General features: G+C 35.9%; 2 protein-coding genes across 3 annotated transcripts in view; one reads left to right on the top strand and one right to left on the bottom strand.

Moving 5' to 3' along the window:
* PI4KA (phosphatidylinositol 4-kinase alpha) overlaps positions 1–14,825 on the top strand; it is a 60,049-nt gene that overhangs the window by 19,256 nt on the left and 25,968 nt on the right. The window contains exons 19-22 of the mRNA XM_068654406.1: positions 142–192; positions 12,957–13,065; positions 13,522–13,658; positions 14,252–14,385. Coding sequence (XP_068510507.1) covers positions 142–192; positions 12,957–13,065; positions 13,522–13,658; positions 14,252–14,385 — 431 coding nt within the window. The remainder of the gene's footprint in view (positions 1–141; positions 193–12,956; positions 13,066–13,521; positions 13,659–14,251; positions 14,386–14,825) is intronic.
* SERPIND1 (serpin family D member 1) lies at positions 1,948–11,473 on the bottom strand. 2 transcript variants are annotated; one of them, XM_068654417.1, is made up of 5 exons: positions 11,316–11,473; positions 8,550–9,437; positions 4,950–5,223; positions 3,906–4,050; positions 1,948–3,510 (listed from the first exon to the last, which is right to left on the bottom strand). In XM_068654417.1, exons 2-5 carry the CDS (start codon positions 9,403–9,405, stop codon positions 3,319–3,321), a joined length of 1,467 nt encoding a protein of 488 aa, XP_068510518.1. In that variant the 5' UTR covers positions 9,406–9,437; positions 11,316–11,473; the 3' UTR covers positions 1,948–3,318. The 2 variants fall into 2 exon arrangements, with proteins under 2 accessions (XP_068510518.1, XP_068510519.1); XM_068654418.1 differs by having other exon boundaries at positions 8,550–9,421; positions 11,316–11,469.

The following is a 14,825-nucleotide window of genomic DNA, read 5'->3' on the forward strand; positions in this document are numbered from 1 at the left end:
TCTATTGAGTAGCCCAGGGATGGAAGAAATTGCATCCATTTGCAGACAGTAGGAATTTTTAATGCTTGAAATGTTACCTACCAAGTAATTTAGAAATGCTTTTGTAGATATATTGATGATAACTTCCCTTTTGTTTTCCAGGCCTCCAGTAGTGCAGGGAATCTTGGTGTGCTTATTCCTGTCATTGCTGTGGTGAGTATCCAGTGGTTGGTAGTTACAAACAGAATAATTTTGTTCTTGTGTATCGAATACGAGTGCTACTGCAGAGTCAAATGGTTTGATTAACAAATAGTGTAGAAGTAAGCGTTCAAGATATAGTAGTGTAGTAGTACTGTTTATCTTTCATGATTCACAGTTAAATTGTTGCTTGTCCTGAATTCAGGAGATTAATGAACTAAATAATACCACAAGGCATATTTCTTTGAATAATCTTCAGTGTGCAGTGCATAATAAATGGCACATACCTGAAGAAAAAGTGCCCTAAGAACAATGAAAAACAAAACTTAATAGAAACAGAGTTAAAAATAAAACTTAGTTTGGCAGCACAGAGAATTCTGCTTCTTAAAAAAATGATTGAGAAAGGAAGAAGAAGAGTGAAAAGTATTGTGTATCTCCTGAAACTTGAACTGGCTATCATGCTAAAGGCTTTTAAGGAAATGTGGAAGGATGCTGGCCATTCTATGGTCATTTGTTCTGATGTTTATCTGCTTTTGGCCTTGGATGATGACTTCTTCTGTGGTCTACACATTTTTTATTATTTTAAATAAAATATAACTACTAATCCAGTCAAAAATTATGTGTGACCTTTATACATTGCCCAGCTGAAAACTTGATTATATCCAAGTTTGGGTTCCCAAGTCAGTAGGACTAGTCATCTAACTCTAACAGTTTCTACAGAACAATCATGTCTAGAAGATCCATAGACAAACTCACTGGAGGAGAAAAAACATCAGATCACTTTGTCCCCTTCTGAAGCTTTATTCTTCTGTGGCTTTTTTTTCTGCACAGCTAGTGGGACAAGAAGGGACAATATATTACATACTTGCAGTAAGCATGCCTATTTGTAACTTGCTCGACATCCATTAACAAGAATAAAAAAACATTAATTTCATACTCTTTGCTCACAAACCTCATTACTGAAGCTTTTCAAAGAGCAGAGCCTTAAATTAGCACTGAAGACTGCAGAACCGTTCCTTTCCTTCCCACATCTTTCATCTGTTTCCAACATAAGCTCTTGGCAAATTCACCAACACTCATAAGGATCCAGGAGTATATTTATAAGTGTCTCAGATTACTATTATTCAGTAGCTGCCCAGTTTTTGAATAAACTAGCCGATCCTGTGTTGAGAGATATTCTAGCGGTGGTATTTTTGAGTTGCAGTGAAGCTAGTGGTAATATCCCTGATTAGAGTGCAAGATCGTTCCTTGTGTATTTAAAAAAAAATATTAAATGTTAGAGACATTAACATAAAAGTTATGGAAATAGTTTTCTGTTTCAAATTTTTATTGATGATGCATCTGTTCTGAATAGCTGGTGGTAACTATTTTTCTTAACCGATGTGACCTTTAAATAGTCAGATAGTGCCAGAATCTGAAGCAAGAGTTAATGGTTACATTATGGTTGTTGAGGCAAATATTTGACTTTCTTGCACAATATATGAAGATCATGAGTTTTGAGCAGTAGCTGATTTGCTTTTCTGCTTGACCTCTTTACCTTGAATAGTTCTGGTTACTTGGGTCCCCCCCAAAAAAATCCATCTCATTTAATCTTTGATATACTAATTAAATTTGCAACATGAAAATGTCATCTTTTGAATATCCTGTTCTTTTTTTAATTTAGATAAAACAATGAGTACATGAATGATAACGATTTCTCTTGTGAAACTTCAATATTGAAAATTATGTCTGCCATATGGACTTATGAGTAAGAATAGTATAAGCTAGGAATAGAGAAGGATTTGAACTTTTTATTAGATGTTAACTCTTCGTCATTGTGTCATTTAATACCAATCTTTCTTTGGCTGTCATGTTTAAATGGCTTTGTGTATGGGACAAATAATTGTAGTACATGCAAAATTACAAGTAGAAGTAAAATCAGTAAGTTGAATTTAATATTGAAAAATACCTTTTTAAGAGAATTCTTACTCCTTTAACTGTTGGTTGATAGCGTTTTGTATTTTTGCTAACACAAGACTTTTATAATACAAATATATTTAGAGTGATACAGTATTTGACACTGCAAATAAAAAAGTCACTGGTTTATGAGGCACATCTTTTAGAAGTTATGATACAATGGAAGATATAAGAGGTGAGTGTGTTCATGGACTTCAATAACTCACATGTGAAGTCTAACTCTGTCCCTTGCACCACATTGGTAGTAATACACTATGGAATGCAGTGGAATTTTTGAAATGGAATTTTTGCTTTTTCAGACGTGAAACAAGCTTGTATACAGCATGCATATTGCTACCAGCATGAGTCAGAAAGTTTACAGTCTTAGTGCAGGCCTTGCAAGGATTTGTCCATTGAATGGCGTGTGGAGAGTGCATTTGAATTCTTAACAAACATTGAAATTGCTGGAAATCACTTTTTGTAGAGAGGATTAGGTTTCCCTAGCTGCTTTCAATATATAAGGTATTCTAAGGTATTACCTGGTTGGCCTAACCCTGAAATTGCTTCTACTGATGAGTGCTGGAGAACTGTATCAAAATCATTGAAGTTAGGATAGGGAAAAGTAGAGGATCCATTATTATTTAATTCTTCCAATACATTTTTATCTCCTCTTAATTGATACATTGGTCCATAAAGTTTATGTTCTATGGCAGTCTGCTGATTGTTAAATGATGCAAGCAAAAGCAAAAATGCAGGCACCTACTCTAAATAGCGTTAGGTTATATAAAATACCCAGGAGAGACAGGTTTCTAATGTCAGTTGGGTATTTAGGATTTCTCTATTCCTACTTATTATAAACAGGTGCCCTAGCACAAATTTAGAGCTGAACTTCAAAAACCCAGTTAGTCTAAATATTTTATTGATTACATTTTATACAGTGAAGTAGAACACAAAGTATAAGTGACTTTGTGGTAATTTTTTAACACACTTGTTTTATATATGGCACTAACCACTGCAGACAAATCATCTACTATTATGAGTCCATTCATGTGAAACTATTTCTAGGCACTTATATATATATATTTGTATACCAATGGTTTTTGTATCAACTAATATGACAAAGAAAATTGCCTTTTATGATACTGCTATATTAATGCATAATTATACAGCCTGTGTATGAAAGCATGTTGGAGGTCTTCTCTGCTTTTAAGACTTGGCAGGGTTGGCAACTCTACCCATGAACAGGAGGCAACTGGTACGATGTTCATAGATGAGAAACAAAAAGGGGCGATCAACGATAAAGCGAATCTGAGTAGACAGAGGCATGAAACCAACGTTGGTTATTGCTCCAGCCTCTGTGCCTTCCTCATTCACAGTTATTGTGCCTTGGTGATTGAACTGTGAAAAATAAAATAAAGCAAGATTTATTCAGTATTCTCAAATGTTCTCACAGCCTTCCCCCTGCCCGCCAACCCATGTCCAGCATGTGGCTCCCTTGTGACAATCCTGCTGGCAGCCCCTGGGGGCAGTAATCCTTTGGTTTTGGGTTCTAGGTAGACTGACTGACCAACCACAACATTGCCAGTAATTTAACATCTAATCAAACATATTCCTCTTTTTGTAAACAGACAATAAGGGCATGCAGAGAAACCCACATCCCTCCAATATCCTCCAGGAAAGACTATAAAACAGTATTTTAGCTTATTAATCTGAATAACTTTTACTGCATTGCTTTGTTTTTGGATGATAAAGCTTAATCATAAAGGAAATGAAAACAGGAGAGGAATAAATACCCTGTCAATGGTGACTTTCTCATCTGATATACCAGAGTAGTCGCCTTTTTCATCGAATAGTTCTTCTATTCCCATGGATTTCAGAAAACCAATCAAGTTGTAGCTCTTCTCCAGCTTAAATTTAGGCAGAACCACTTCTCTTGTTCTAATAAAAAAGAAAATGAAAAAAATAATTAAGGAGATGTGTATCTGTATATCTCCTCTGCTTTACTTTTTTAAACTTTCCAGCAAGTAGGGCACAAATATACAGGAACTTGTACTATACTTTTACTATCAAAACTTGGGAATCACTAATTTTAAGCTGTGTTCTTTAAATTAATTCCTGTCCCCAAACTGTTAATTTGTCAATGCATTATTTAATTTATGATGCTTTACTTTGGTTGTGTGCATAGTACATGATTGGGTGTGCTTGAACTGACAAATTTTCTGTAGTACTCAGGTGGGGATTTGTCATTTCTGTACAACAGAAATAGGTTGACCAATTGCATAACACATCAGAACGGCTCTTATCTTTTTCTCAAGACAGAGGAGAGACTACTGTCTAGTCTGTCCTACAGCCTGCCTTGGGCAAGATAATTTTTTACCAGAGAGAGAATTGTAGTCTGCATAGTTGACTACTGAATGTGTGACTTCACATGACTTGTTGAAATGAATACTGCTGAAGCGAGTGCAGGCTGCTTTCCATATAATCCAGATTATCCTCCATGAATAATCTTATTATTAGACTCTATTTCCTCATTTTCTTTGTAAACTTTAAAGAAAACAAAGTTCTTACTGATAAATCTATAAGATTAAATGCTTAGAAGCAAGAATGTCAGAGCTCCATTAGAATTTCTTTACCACCACTGCCCTTGATTTCTGAACAGCCTTTTTTGAGGCTTGATTTTTTTTTTTTTTTTTAATTCAGTAAATCCATCTTTTTTTCTGGAAGCTCAGTGTTTTTAATCAAAATAGCATAGAAGATAACACATGATAATTACCATTCCCAATATGATCAAGAAAGTATATTAAGACTTTAAACAAGGTGTAATTTTCAGCAGATACCTGTTTGTCATGCTTTTCTGCCATTTTTCCACCACTTGAGGGGTTATCTGTTTTTCTAGGGCTTTCATGCCAGAGAGCTTGTGAGGAAGTACAATCAGCATACTGATATTACCCACAAACGGGAGCTGGATCACACCACAATCTAGGTCAGGGTCTGCAGCAGCCAGGAAGTTCCCTTTAGTCTGCATCATAGGAACCTTTATTGTTTGCTTATCATTCAGTCGGAAACTTCTTTTGGTTGTCATTTCCACTGGAAACTTATTCTCCCATGTTCCTGTTAATACAGTGCAGAAGACAGATAAACAAAAAGCCCCAGGACCTTATTTAGAAAAATATTCCCAGAATAACAACATATATTAAACTTCCTTTCATGTGAATTTGGATTTGCTGAAAGAGATTAATTTTAATTAAGCTGGAATAAGAAGACAAGTTTTAAAACAGCTTTAAAGTTTCTGACTTTTTAACTTACTTGTCTTATTTGAATGGTTTGAATTACAAAAGGAGGTAAACACAAACTGGAGATCCTAAATGGCTTCATGTGTGCTTCTTTTCCTTACAACAAATCTAGAAATTACAAAATATAAACATGCAAAATAGTTGACAGGGCTCACACCTAGCAGAGCAACAGCCACAGCTCTGTGTTCTGAGAGATCTGCTACTTGAAAGCAGTACTGCAGTGGACTGCCTCAAGCATGGTCTTGGTGCATCAGAGCTAGGTAATAGCCAATTTCAGCATTATGCTGAAGGTATTACTTGGACTTAACTTCATCTATGCTAATCAATGTACCATGTTAAGACCTCCTGAAGAGTTTAGGTGTTGATTGCCCAGTTCTGTGCTGGAGTTTGATTTGATTTTAGCACATTTGCATGTTATCTGGCAGGTTTATTCCCAAAGAATGCGATTCACCATGTTTTGCAGCTGAGAAAGTGTGATTCAAACCCTGATGGTAAAGATACATGAAGATTCTTTGGGCATCTCCAGATATTTATTGACTGTGAAAACTGAATGGGAGAAGAAAACACAACACTTCTTCAAAGCAAATTGCTATTGATCTTTTCAGAACAGTATCTCTGGAACAACATCCCTCTTTCTTAATGGGCAAAACTAGAATTTCACAGAGGAAATAAGGCTGTTGGTATTTCCTATTTAAACTCTAGACCATAGGTCACCATTGGCAAGTAAATGGGTGAGGAGTGTGGCTGCTGCAATGTGGAGAGACTACAAATTTAACTTCAATCTAACCTTCTAAAAAGTTGCATGTGATTCTGAGGCCTTTAATCTGACTAATCTAAACTGACTGTGAAGTAACAAAATTAAAAACAACAAAAATCCACATAAATCCAACTTTCATAATAATATTTTCTTGATGTGTCTAGTCTATGAGAAGCAATAGAAGAAAATGCAGAGAAACAAAAGAAGCAAATGCTTCTTTCTCAGAGAAGCAGTTTAGAACCTGTTAAAATTTTTCAGTTATCAAAAGCTTTTTCAGCGATCAAAAGCTTTAGCCATGGTCTATCATGGCTAAAATAACCAGCTTCTACTTAATAGGAAGCTCATTTAAGTCCTTGCAAACTGGAGAATAGATCTCAGGTAGATGTGGGATGGATATCAGTGCAGGCTAAAGCTTACTTCTAACCAAGACTAAATACCCTCCAATGAATTCTTGTTTGTATTTAGCATAAAAGGAGCCTAAGACTTGATGGTGTCTGCCAACTATACTGTTACTCAATGTTTCATGTGTTGAACATCTCTCTGTACCTGAGAATACTCACAGGTTTCTTAGCTCTGAGGGCTAATCACAGGTTCTCTGTAGTGACACAATCAGTGTAAATGTTGTAAATGGAAAGATGTGGACAAAAATTAGTATGTCTTTAAGGAGTGGTGGGGACACTAAGAACACCAGGAGCAGAACCTGCTTTTGAAAAGTTGTTTGAATTGAAGTGGAATTACCAGGAGATGTAAGAATGGGAGATACCGATATAGAATACATGTTTTCTGATTTTGAGGGTTAGAAATGATAGCCTTCAGCAGCAGACACTGAGGTAGTTTGGAGTAACAGGACTTCATAAAGGAAAGAAAAAGCCAAAAGTCTTTTTGGTCTTGATGACTTGAGAGTTTAAATTCTAAAGCTGTTTAACTTTTTTTTTTTTTTTTTGAGATAGTGCAAGCATTTATTGATTTCAAAGTATGTATTCTAAAATAGGAAGTATTTTAAATATGACCAAATCAGGAAAAAATAATTCATCTGTTGCACATAGTGTAATGGTCTAATTGACAGTAAAGACACGCCTTTATTATGACAAGGTATTATCGTTGGAGATGTACTTAAGGATACAAATATGTTGATTTTGGATGGCGCTTCAAAATAGGGTATCATTGGATCTTGAGCTAATGACAGCTCCAGAACTTTTAATGAGAGAAGTAGCATTGCTCAAGGAAGTCACACCTTGCAAGTGAGTGAAAAAGGTAATGTTTTGTAAACTTGGAGGAACACTGTTGCAAAATCAAATGCTGACAATGCAGATCGCAAGAATGACCTTAAGCATCTGTTTCCTGGAAGCAGGGACATAAATAGGAGAAGGAAGCTCCCTTTATAAGTTATGGAAAGCAGTATGTTGTACTTCCAAACACTGCTATCTGATTATGGTGATCTCTCTTTTCTTACTGATGTCTTGCTTTATCTGATTTTATTTTATACAGGCAGTAACAGATTTTGGTTTTGTCCTCAGTTCTTTCACTTGCACTTCCCAGCTTTTGCTCATTTCATACTGTTTAAAAAATGTTAAAAAACAAAACAAACAACAAAAAAACTTTCAACCTGAGGGAGATAACCAATGTTAAAAACCTCACTTCAGACTGCAAAATAAAATGTAAAGAGATTGAAAGTAAGAATTTTTAGTAACAATATATTTATAGTACAAGTATTTCAAGCCTATTTAACTGTTCAGCCTACAGTGGAACATGTAGGAGCCTATAGCTGCAAGCTGCAGGCAGTCCATGCGGAATTACTGAAGTAGTGAATGTAGTTTTAATTTTAGAAGAATAATGTTTTGATTATTGTCTTCAGTCCCCTGCATTGACTTGTTGACAAGGATCACACCTTGATCATATAAAAATACATAAAGCTGAAATTCTATAGTTATTGCTGTGAATCCTGAATACTTCATAAACATTGTTTATTATAATTGAAATCACCCTTTACAATTTCAGCGAAGCCAGCAGGACTGAATCTGACCATTAACTTGCACATAAAGTACTGCTTCACCATCTGAGACTCCCATGAAGTCCATGCTTTCTGAGGTCGTTACACATTCATGCTATTTTTTAGTCTCAGTTTTAGACTATAAGCTTTTAGGAGTAATAAGTGTTTTTGTCCCTGTACAATACCCACTAACTTCAGGGCATGACTAGAACATCAGAGTACTACGGAAACATGCAAATTTTGGGTTAATAATAGAGATTCTTCTTAATGAGGGAATCAATAGGCTATTTTGAACTGTAGAGTAGATTGAAGTTTAGTCTGGAGTTTCTATTAAAGTATACAGTGAAGTGCAAAGTAAGAAAATCCACAGCTAAAAACTGAAATATCAGATACTTACCTTTAAAGTAAAGACAGTTAAGAATCATCATCAGTGTTGTAGGGTTTACATTCACAAGAGCTTCCTTTATTAATCCTTTGGTCAGCTTCAGGATGCGTTCATTGGTTTTAGTTATGAAGGTAGGATCTGAAAAATCAGCTGGTTGGGCATCAGCGAAGTAGTATGTTTTCATATCGTTTCTGAAATCATTCAGAATAGAAAAGTCCTTCTGAATATAAAGATCATTGACAGACCTCAGAGTATAACCAAAATTGCGCCTGAAGAGCCGATGAGTGAGTTTGCGGAAGAGATTATGAACAGTCATGAGCTCGTATTTGGTGCTTGCATTAATGAAGTCTTCAAAGCCAAGAACTGATAATACTTCCTGCTGAGTTTGACCCTTCAGACCCAGGGAAATCATAGCCATTGCAGTGGAAATACCAACAGGAGCCATGAGAATATTATCTGAAGAGTTGGCTTTGTCTGCCATACTCCGATAAAGGTTGAAGCCAAAGTTTGCGTTAAGGATATTAAGGCGCTGGATTCTGGTTTTGCCATGGAAAAGTTCAAGGATATTTCCTTGCTGAATTTCAGAAACAATGTATGGAGCAGCGTCAATAATGTCACTGTAGTCATCTTCACCCAGTATCTTGTCAAGATCTAGGTAGTCCTCTTCCTCCTCCTCTTCAGGAATCAAGTCATTAGTGATGGTGTTTTCTCTGTGGAACTCCAGTGGTAAGTTTGGCATATCGTAGCTCACGTTTTCATTTGGATGTGCATCTTTGAGGCTTTCAAAATGCTCATTGAAGTCCTTGATTCCACAAAATGTGGAGGTTATGATGACAGCAAAGGCAAGCAAATGAAACAGGAACTTCATTCTGGCAGGTCACAATCTGAAAGACAACAGAGCTGAGAAAGCATAGGGTAATTGAATTTTCATTGTCTCTTCACTAATTTTAGGTCTACAATGAATTCTGTTAGAGCGGAAAGTCTGTAGTTCCTTTATTCAGCAGCAATTTTTTTAGTGGGACAGAGCGTAATTAGATGGATAAATCGGTTTTACTGGTAATCATTTTTGCTTGCATAATGCCTCCACCCTGCCAAATGAATGGTTGAACTTCTCCCACAGAAGCAGTTGTTATTGACATATTTCAGTGGTAACAAACTCATTGCCTAAAATGCACTGGACTTTTTATATATAAACCACTAACACTTAAAGTATTTACTAACTTTGTTACTAACGTGTGCTAAAAATATGAGGTGAAGATAAGCTGAAAGATTTGAGCTTGGCAGGAGGAGGGACTAGGCATCCACTGAAGGAGCATACCAAAAGGCTGAGATGTGTTGAAGAATTTGCAAAACAGACGTTGCATAGCTACAGCAAAAAAAAATGAGAATTTTATGGGAGTATTTTTGGATGAGTGAAGCTGAAATTTGATGGAATAAAGGAGATCAGGGGATGTAGCAGCAAATCTGGGAAAAGGCATTTATTTGTACTAAATATTGTTAGTGGGGCTGTGCTGTGTGAAGTGTTAGGCATAAATGTACATACTGGCGTGCTCATCATCTTACTCAGGTTTTACTCCATGGTCACGTACACTTTCTGCAGCTGTGATATATGCATCTGTCACTTTTGTTTGGATTATCTTGATTCTGCTTTTTATTTAGTTTCAGTTTACTTTTTGTGTAGCACTGCAAAATACATAGTGCTGTTTTCTTTATGAAAAGCACTTCACTGCTTCTTCCAAAGGGAAACTTGATCTCTTCTTCATCTATTATCGGAATGCTTTTTTTCTTTGTGATTTTAAGATCAAAATCTAGTCTTAGATACATAAAATTTGAAGAGAATTCATAAGCCTTACTCATCTGTCAAACACTAAAAAGAGGTGGGTCTGAGAGACTTTTCACCATAATACTGGCTTGCAATAACTATAGTGATCTCAGATATGAAAAAGTGCAATTTCTTTCTGTGCCTGTCAAAAGACTAAAATAAAAATGTTTAATAACTATGTCAACTGAGACTGTAAAATGGGTGAGTGAATACTAGAATCTTGATTTTTGATTGCACTTTAGAAGGTTGGTGACTGTATAAAGTTTATCTCTTTTGATAGTACTTGTTCTGAGTTGTGTGGTTTGGTTTTTTTTTAAGTATTTTGATCTAGGGAAAAAAAACACTCAATACAATAAAAACAAAAAATTACTAATATGTTTAAAATGTTTTGCGAATTAGCAAATAGTCCAAAGAGCTATTCTGTGGAAGTAAAATACATAGATAGACATCTGGAAATCACTGCTTGTGTCAAATATTTTCAAACATGTTGTAGGAGGACTGAAGTAACTGAGCTAAAACTTTAATAAGCTCTCCCCTCAAGCTAATAAGCCTGAAATCTTAAAACTGTTCAAGATGATTATCCCATATCAAAAATGAATTGTTTTACAATGATGAAGAATCACTGGAAGGTACATTTGAAAAGGTTTTATGTTGTGGCTGAAGGTCTCAACTCAATAGCACTCGTTTCTTCATAAATTCATTAATTTTTTTTCCCCGCCCCCAGAAGTCAGGCCCTTTGGGCTGAGATTCTCTGTCCAGTAACCACTGGTAAATGTTTTCTGCTTTTGTCATGTAAGAGTTTGCTGACTGTAGTTCCCAACATTACATTCTAATCTTCACCAAAATTTAATTATCCTTCAGCTCCACAACGCAGGCAAAGCATTCCCCCTCTCTGCAATATTTATATATTTGTGTTAGATCTACCGAAAATAACAGAAGATGTAAATGAAGCTTACCTTTAAGCCACTGTACGGAAAGGATGTGTTGAATAGCTCAAGTGAGGGGAATAGCAGGGTTTAAATCTGAACTTTGACGCTAGTTTTTTTGTCTATCTCCCAAAGTAAACATTCTCTAAACCAAACACTGCTAAACTTACTTCGTCAGCCAAAATCCCTCCCTTGCTTAGTGATCTCTGCTGGATCGTTTGGTTTGTTGTTTGTTAAACTGCTTTTATGGCTTTGCAGGTACTTGTTCACTTTTGAGGAAAATCTTTGAGTAAAAATTGGTGTGTATGTAAAGTTTCAAAGTCAAGCACGCGCATAAACTTGGCTGTTTATGACTAGTAGAAACCATATCGCTGCTGTTTTGTGCTGAGTTGGGGATATATTGCTATTTGTCACTTCAAATGTATTTGAGGCTGCTGGGGTTGTGATGGTCAGGCTACTTTAGTCAGTCTGGATATGTGCAGACATTTGCTGACAGCTCCCCAGGGCTTATTCTCAATTTTACTGTTGTAAAGGATTTCTTAATAAACAAACTGGTTCATGATTTACAAATACGTCCCAAATTGGCTTTATATAACATTTTATTAAGTACTGTTGGTGTTCGTACCACAAGAGAATTATTGTACAATTAGAGTACAATACTATTTTGTACAATTTGTACAAAATATCTTCAAGCTCAATTAGAATCCAAGTTTGTTTTTTTTTTTCCTAATAAAGTTTGCAGTAATAATATCTGGTTATACTGGATAAAGCTGACAGTTTAATGAATCTTTAAGTTTTTAAACACAGTCTGTGCTTGTAACAATTTCAGGGTAGCAGACTCTTAGATTTGTTTTAAAAATGTATCTAAAATTATGTATCATGTTGTCTGAGAGTATAAACTGTGCTCCAGCAGTAGCAGCTGTTTGTGAAAAAAGTATCAGAGAACTTTAATAGATGTGTTGAAAATAATGCTCTTCTACTTGCTTGTTTAGATAGTAAATTCCCCAGGCCTGATGTCATTATGTGCGTGGGTGCAAACAATGAAAGATCCCCAACTGGAGCCTCAATGTATTTCCACAAAGCCAATAAACAATAGCAACCAGAAGTATGTTTAACTAATATTTGTTTGGTTTTGAGTTCCTTTGTACTGAAGCAAAGCTGCATGGCACTGTCTTCAACACACAGTTTAAAGGACCATGTGATCTCTTTGCTGCAATTGATGTACAATAATATTACTTATTCTCTTCAAAAATTACTGTATCAGTACAGTGGTATGTGTGTGAAACCAAGAAAATTTACTTCAAGCATCTTGAATGTTAATATTAAAGCTATTCTAACAAAATCTATTTTTCCCCAGTGTAACAATAGCAATGTAGTATTAGTTTCCAGAAGTGACAAAATATTATGTTTCTAAATCAGAGTAGATGAAGGTACATGAGCTGATTTCCTGTGCTGCCCAGGGAAGTTGTGGAGTCGCCATCCCTGGAGGTGTGTCAATGTGGCACTTGAAGATGGAGTTTACTGGTGGGCTTGGTAGTGTTATATCATGATTGGGCTTGATCTTAGGAGTCTTTTCCAACCCAAATGATTCTGTGAGTCTATGATTCTACGTGGAATTAGGTTATTGTAACTGCCACTGATTCCTGATTTTAATATTTATTTCTTTGTTAGCTTACTAGACGCTTACCACCCATCAAGGAGGCCAAGCCAAGGTTGCAAAAGTTGTTCCGTGACTTCTGGTTGTATTCAGTTCTTATGGGTTTTGCTGTGGAAGGATCAGGTAGTGTAAATTTTAAAAGTATAACATTTCTTCTTGCATTTAAACTCTTGATGAACCGAAGTATAACCGATCTGTTTTACTATGAGGTTCAGCACAATACAACTTCTTATTATTAGACTCTTGTTTGTTTGTTTGTTTTTCTTAAGAAAAGATGGAACTTAGCCATGACTTCAGTGTGAATTTTGATAGGCAAGTTCCTGAAATGGAAGATCAGACTAGTGGTACAATGGAAAAAAAAAATAGAAACTTTTTACCATTGAGAAGCTGCTCTCAGAATTACCTGAAAATGAGCGTTACTTTTGGAACATGAACCACTTGTGCTGAGTGTTTGTGCTTAAGTGCGTGAGAAACTGGGTTTAGGAAGTGGTACAAAGCTTGATGATGCTGATTGACTTTGTGAATCTTAATATTGTTTTTGTCCTCTGCCCCACTGTCCTCTTTACACTTGTGCTTCAGGTCTCTGGCCAGAGGAATGGTATGAAGGTGTATGTGAAATTGCCACCAAGTCTCCATTACTCACGTTTCCAAGCAAAGAACCACTTCGATCTGTTCTTCAGTATAATTCTGCCATGAAGAATGATACTGTGACTTCTGTAAGAATTAATTTCTTCAATTACCTTCTTCCATAATGTCTGTCAGGTGTTACATGATGTACCAACAAAGAAATATTGCATATTTCATAGCACAATACTCTTTCAACCTTCCTCCTATTAGTGAAAAACAGCTCTTTTACACAACTCTTATGTTAGCAGTGTACATAAATGGCTTGGATTTGGTTTTATTGTGTTTTAATACAAGAATTTAGGGTAAAACATTTTTTTGATTAGCTGTGGAAACAAAATCTTTCTGGAGATGGAAGCTATAAATAGTCAGTTTCATCTATTTTTTTATCAGACAGACAAAACTTGAACTATGAAAAAGAATTTCCAAAATGTATTTGCATAGAAACTAGTAGTTACTTCAACAGAGAGCTTGATTCCAATGTTTAATTCTGTTTAATTCTGTATTTTAAGAATCTAACTTGCTAAGTTAGAGCAAGTTGGTCCTAGTCTGCATTCAGAGGGGGTCTAGTATATTGTTCGTGAACATTAAAAAGTCAAAAGACTAATATCTGAAAGCAAAAGTTTTCAGAACACAAACTAATATAGTCCTCCCACTTCAGATAACTGCATGTATTCATCTCTAGGCTGAATTAAATGAACTGCGGAGTACCATAATAAATCTCTTGGATCCTCCTCCGGAGGTGTCAGCGTTGATCAATAAGTTGGACTTTGCCATGTCTACTTACCTCCTTTCCGTTTACCGCCTGGAGTATATGAGGTACACACACACACACACACCTTTTTCCCTGTTTGATTTTGTTGTTGTTGTTTTGTTTGGTTTTAAGTTGTATATGTAAAAGACAGAATTTCCAGGCACTATGATAAACGGGGATCAATATTTTGAGTCAAAATACTCCACTGAAGATTCCGAGACTGAGTATTCAACTGTACAGAAATGGGGATGGGTAAAACGATGGAATAATATAGCAGGGCCCAAAAAATGGGAGCTCCTCTCTGTAGGGTCTAATAACAGATGGGCAAAAGGGTTCTTCAGGGCATTGTCTTGCAAGTGTAATATATCTTCTGCGCAGAATTGAAGTCTTGTGCTTGCTCTTCAGAAGGATAAAATATCTGAAAGATAATCTCTTCCATGAGATTAGTGTAATGTAGGAGCTGTGAAAACATTTTTATGGTGTTTTTCCCTCTCAGTAGTGTGTG

This window comes from Anas acuta, chromosome 17 (assembly GCF_963932015.1).
Source record: "Anas acuta chromosome 17, bAnaAcu1.1, whole genome shotgun sequence".
Taxonomy (NCBI): Eukaryota; Metazoa; Chordata; class Aves; order Anseriformes; family Anatidae; genus Anas; species Anas acuta.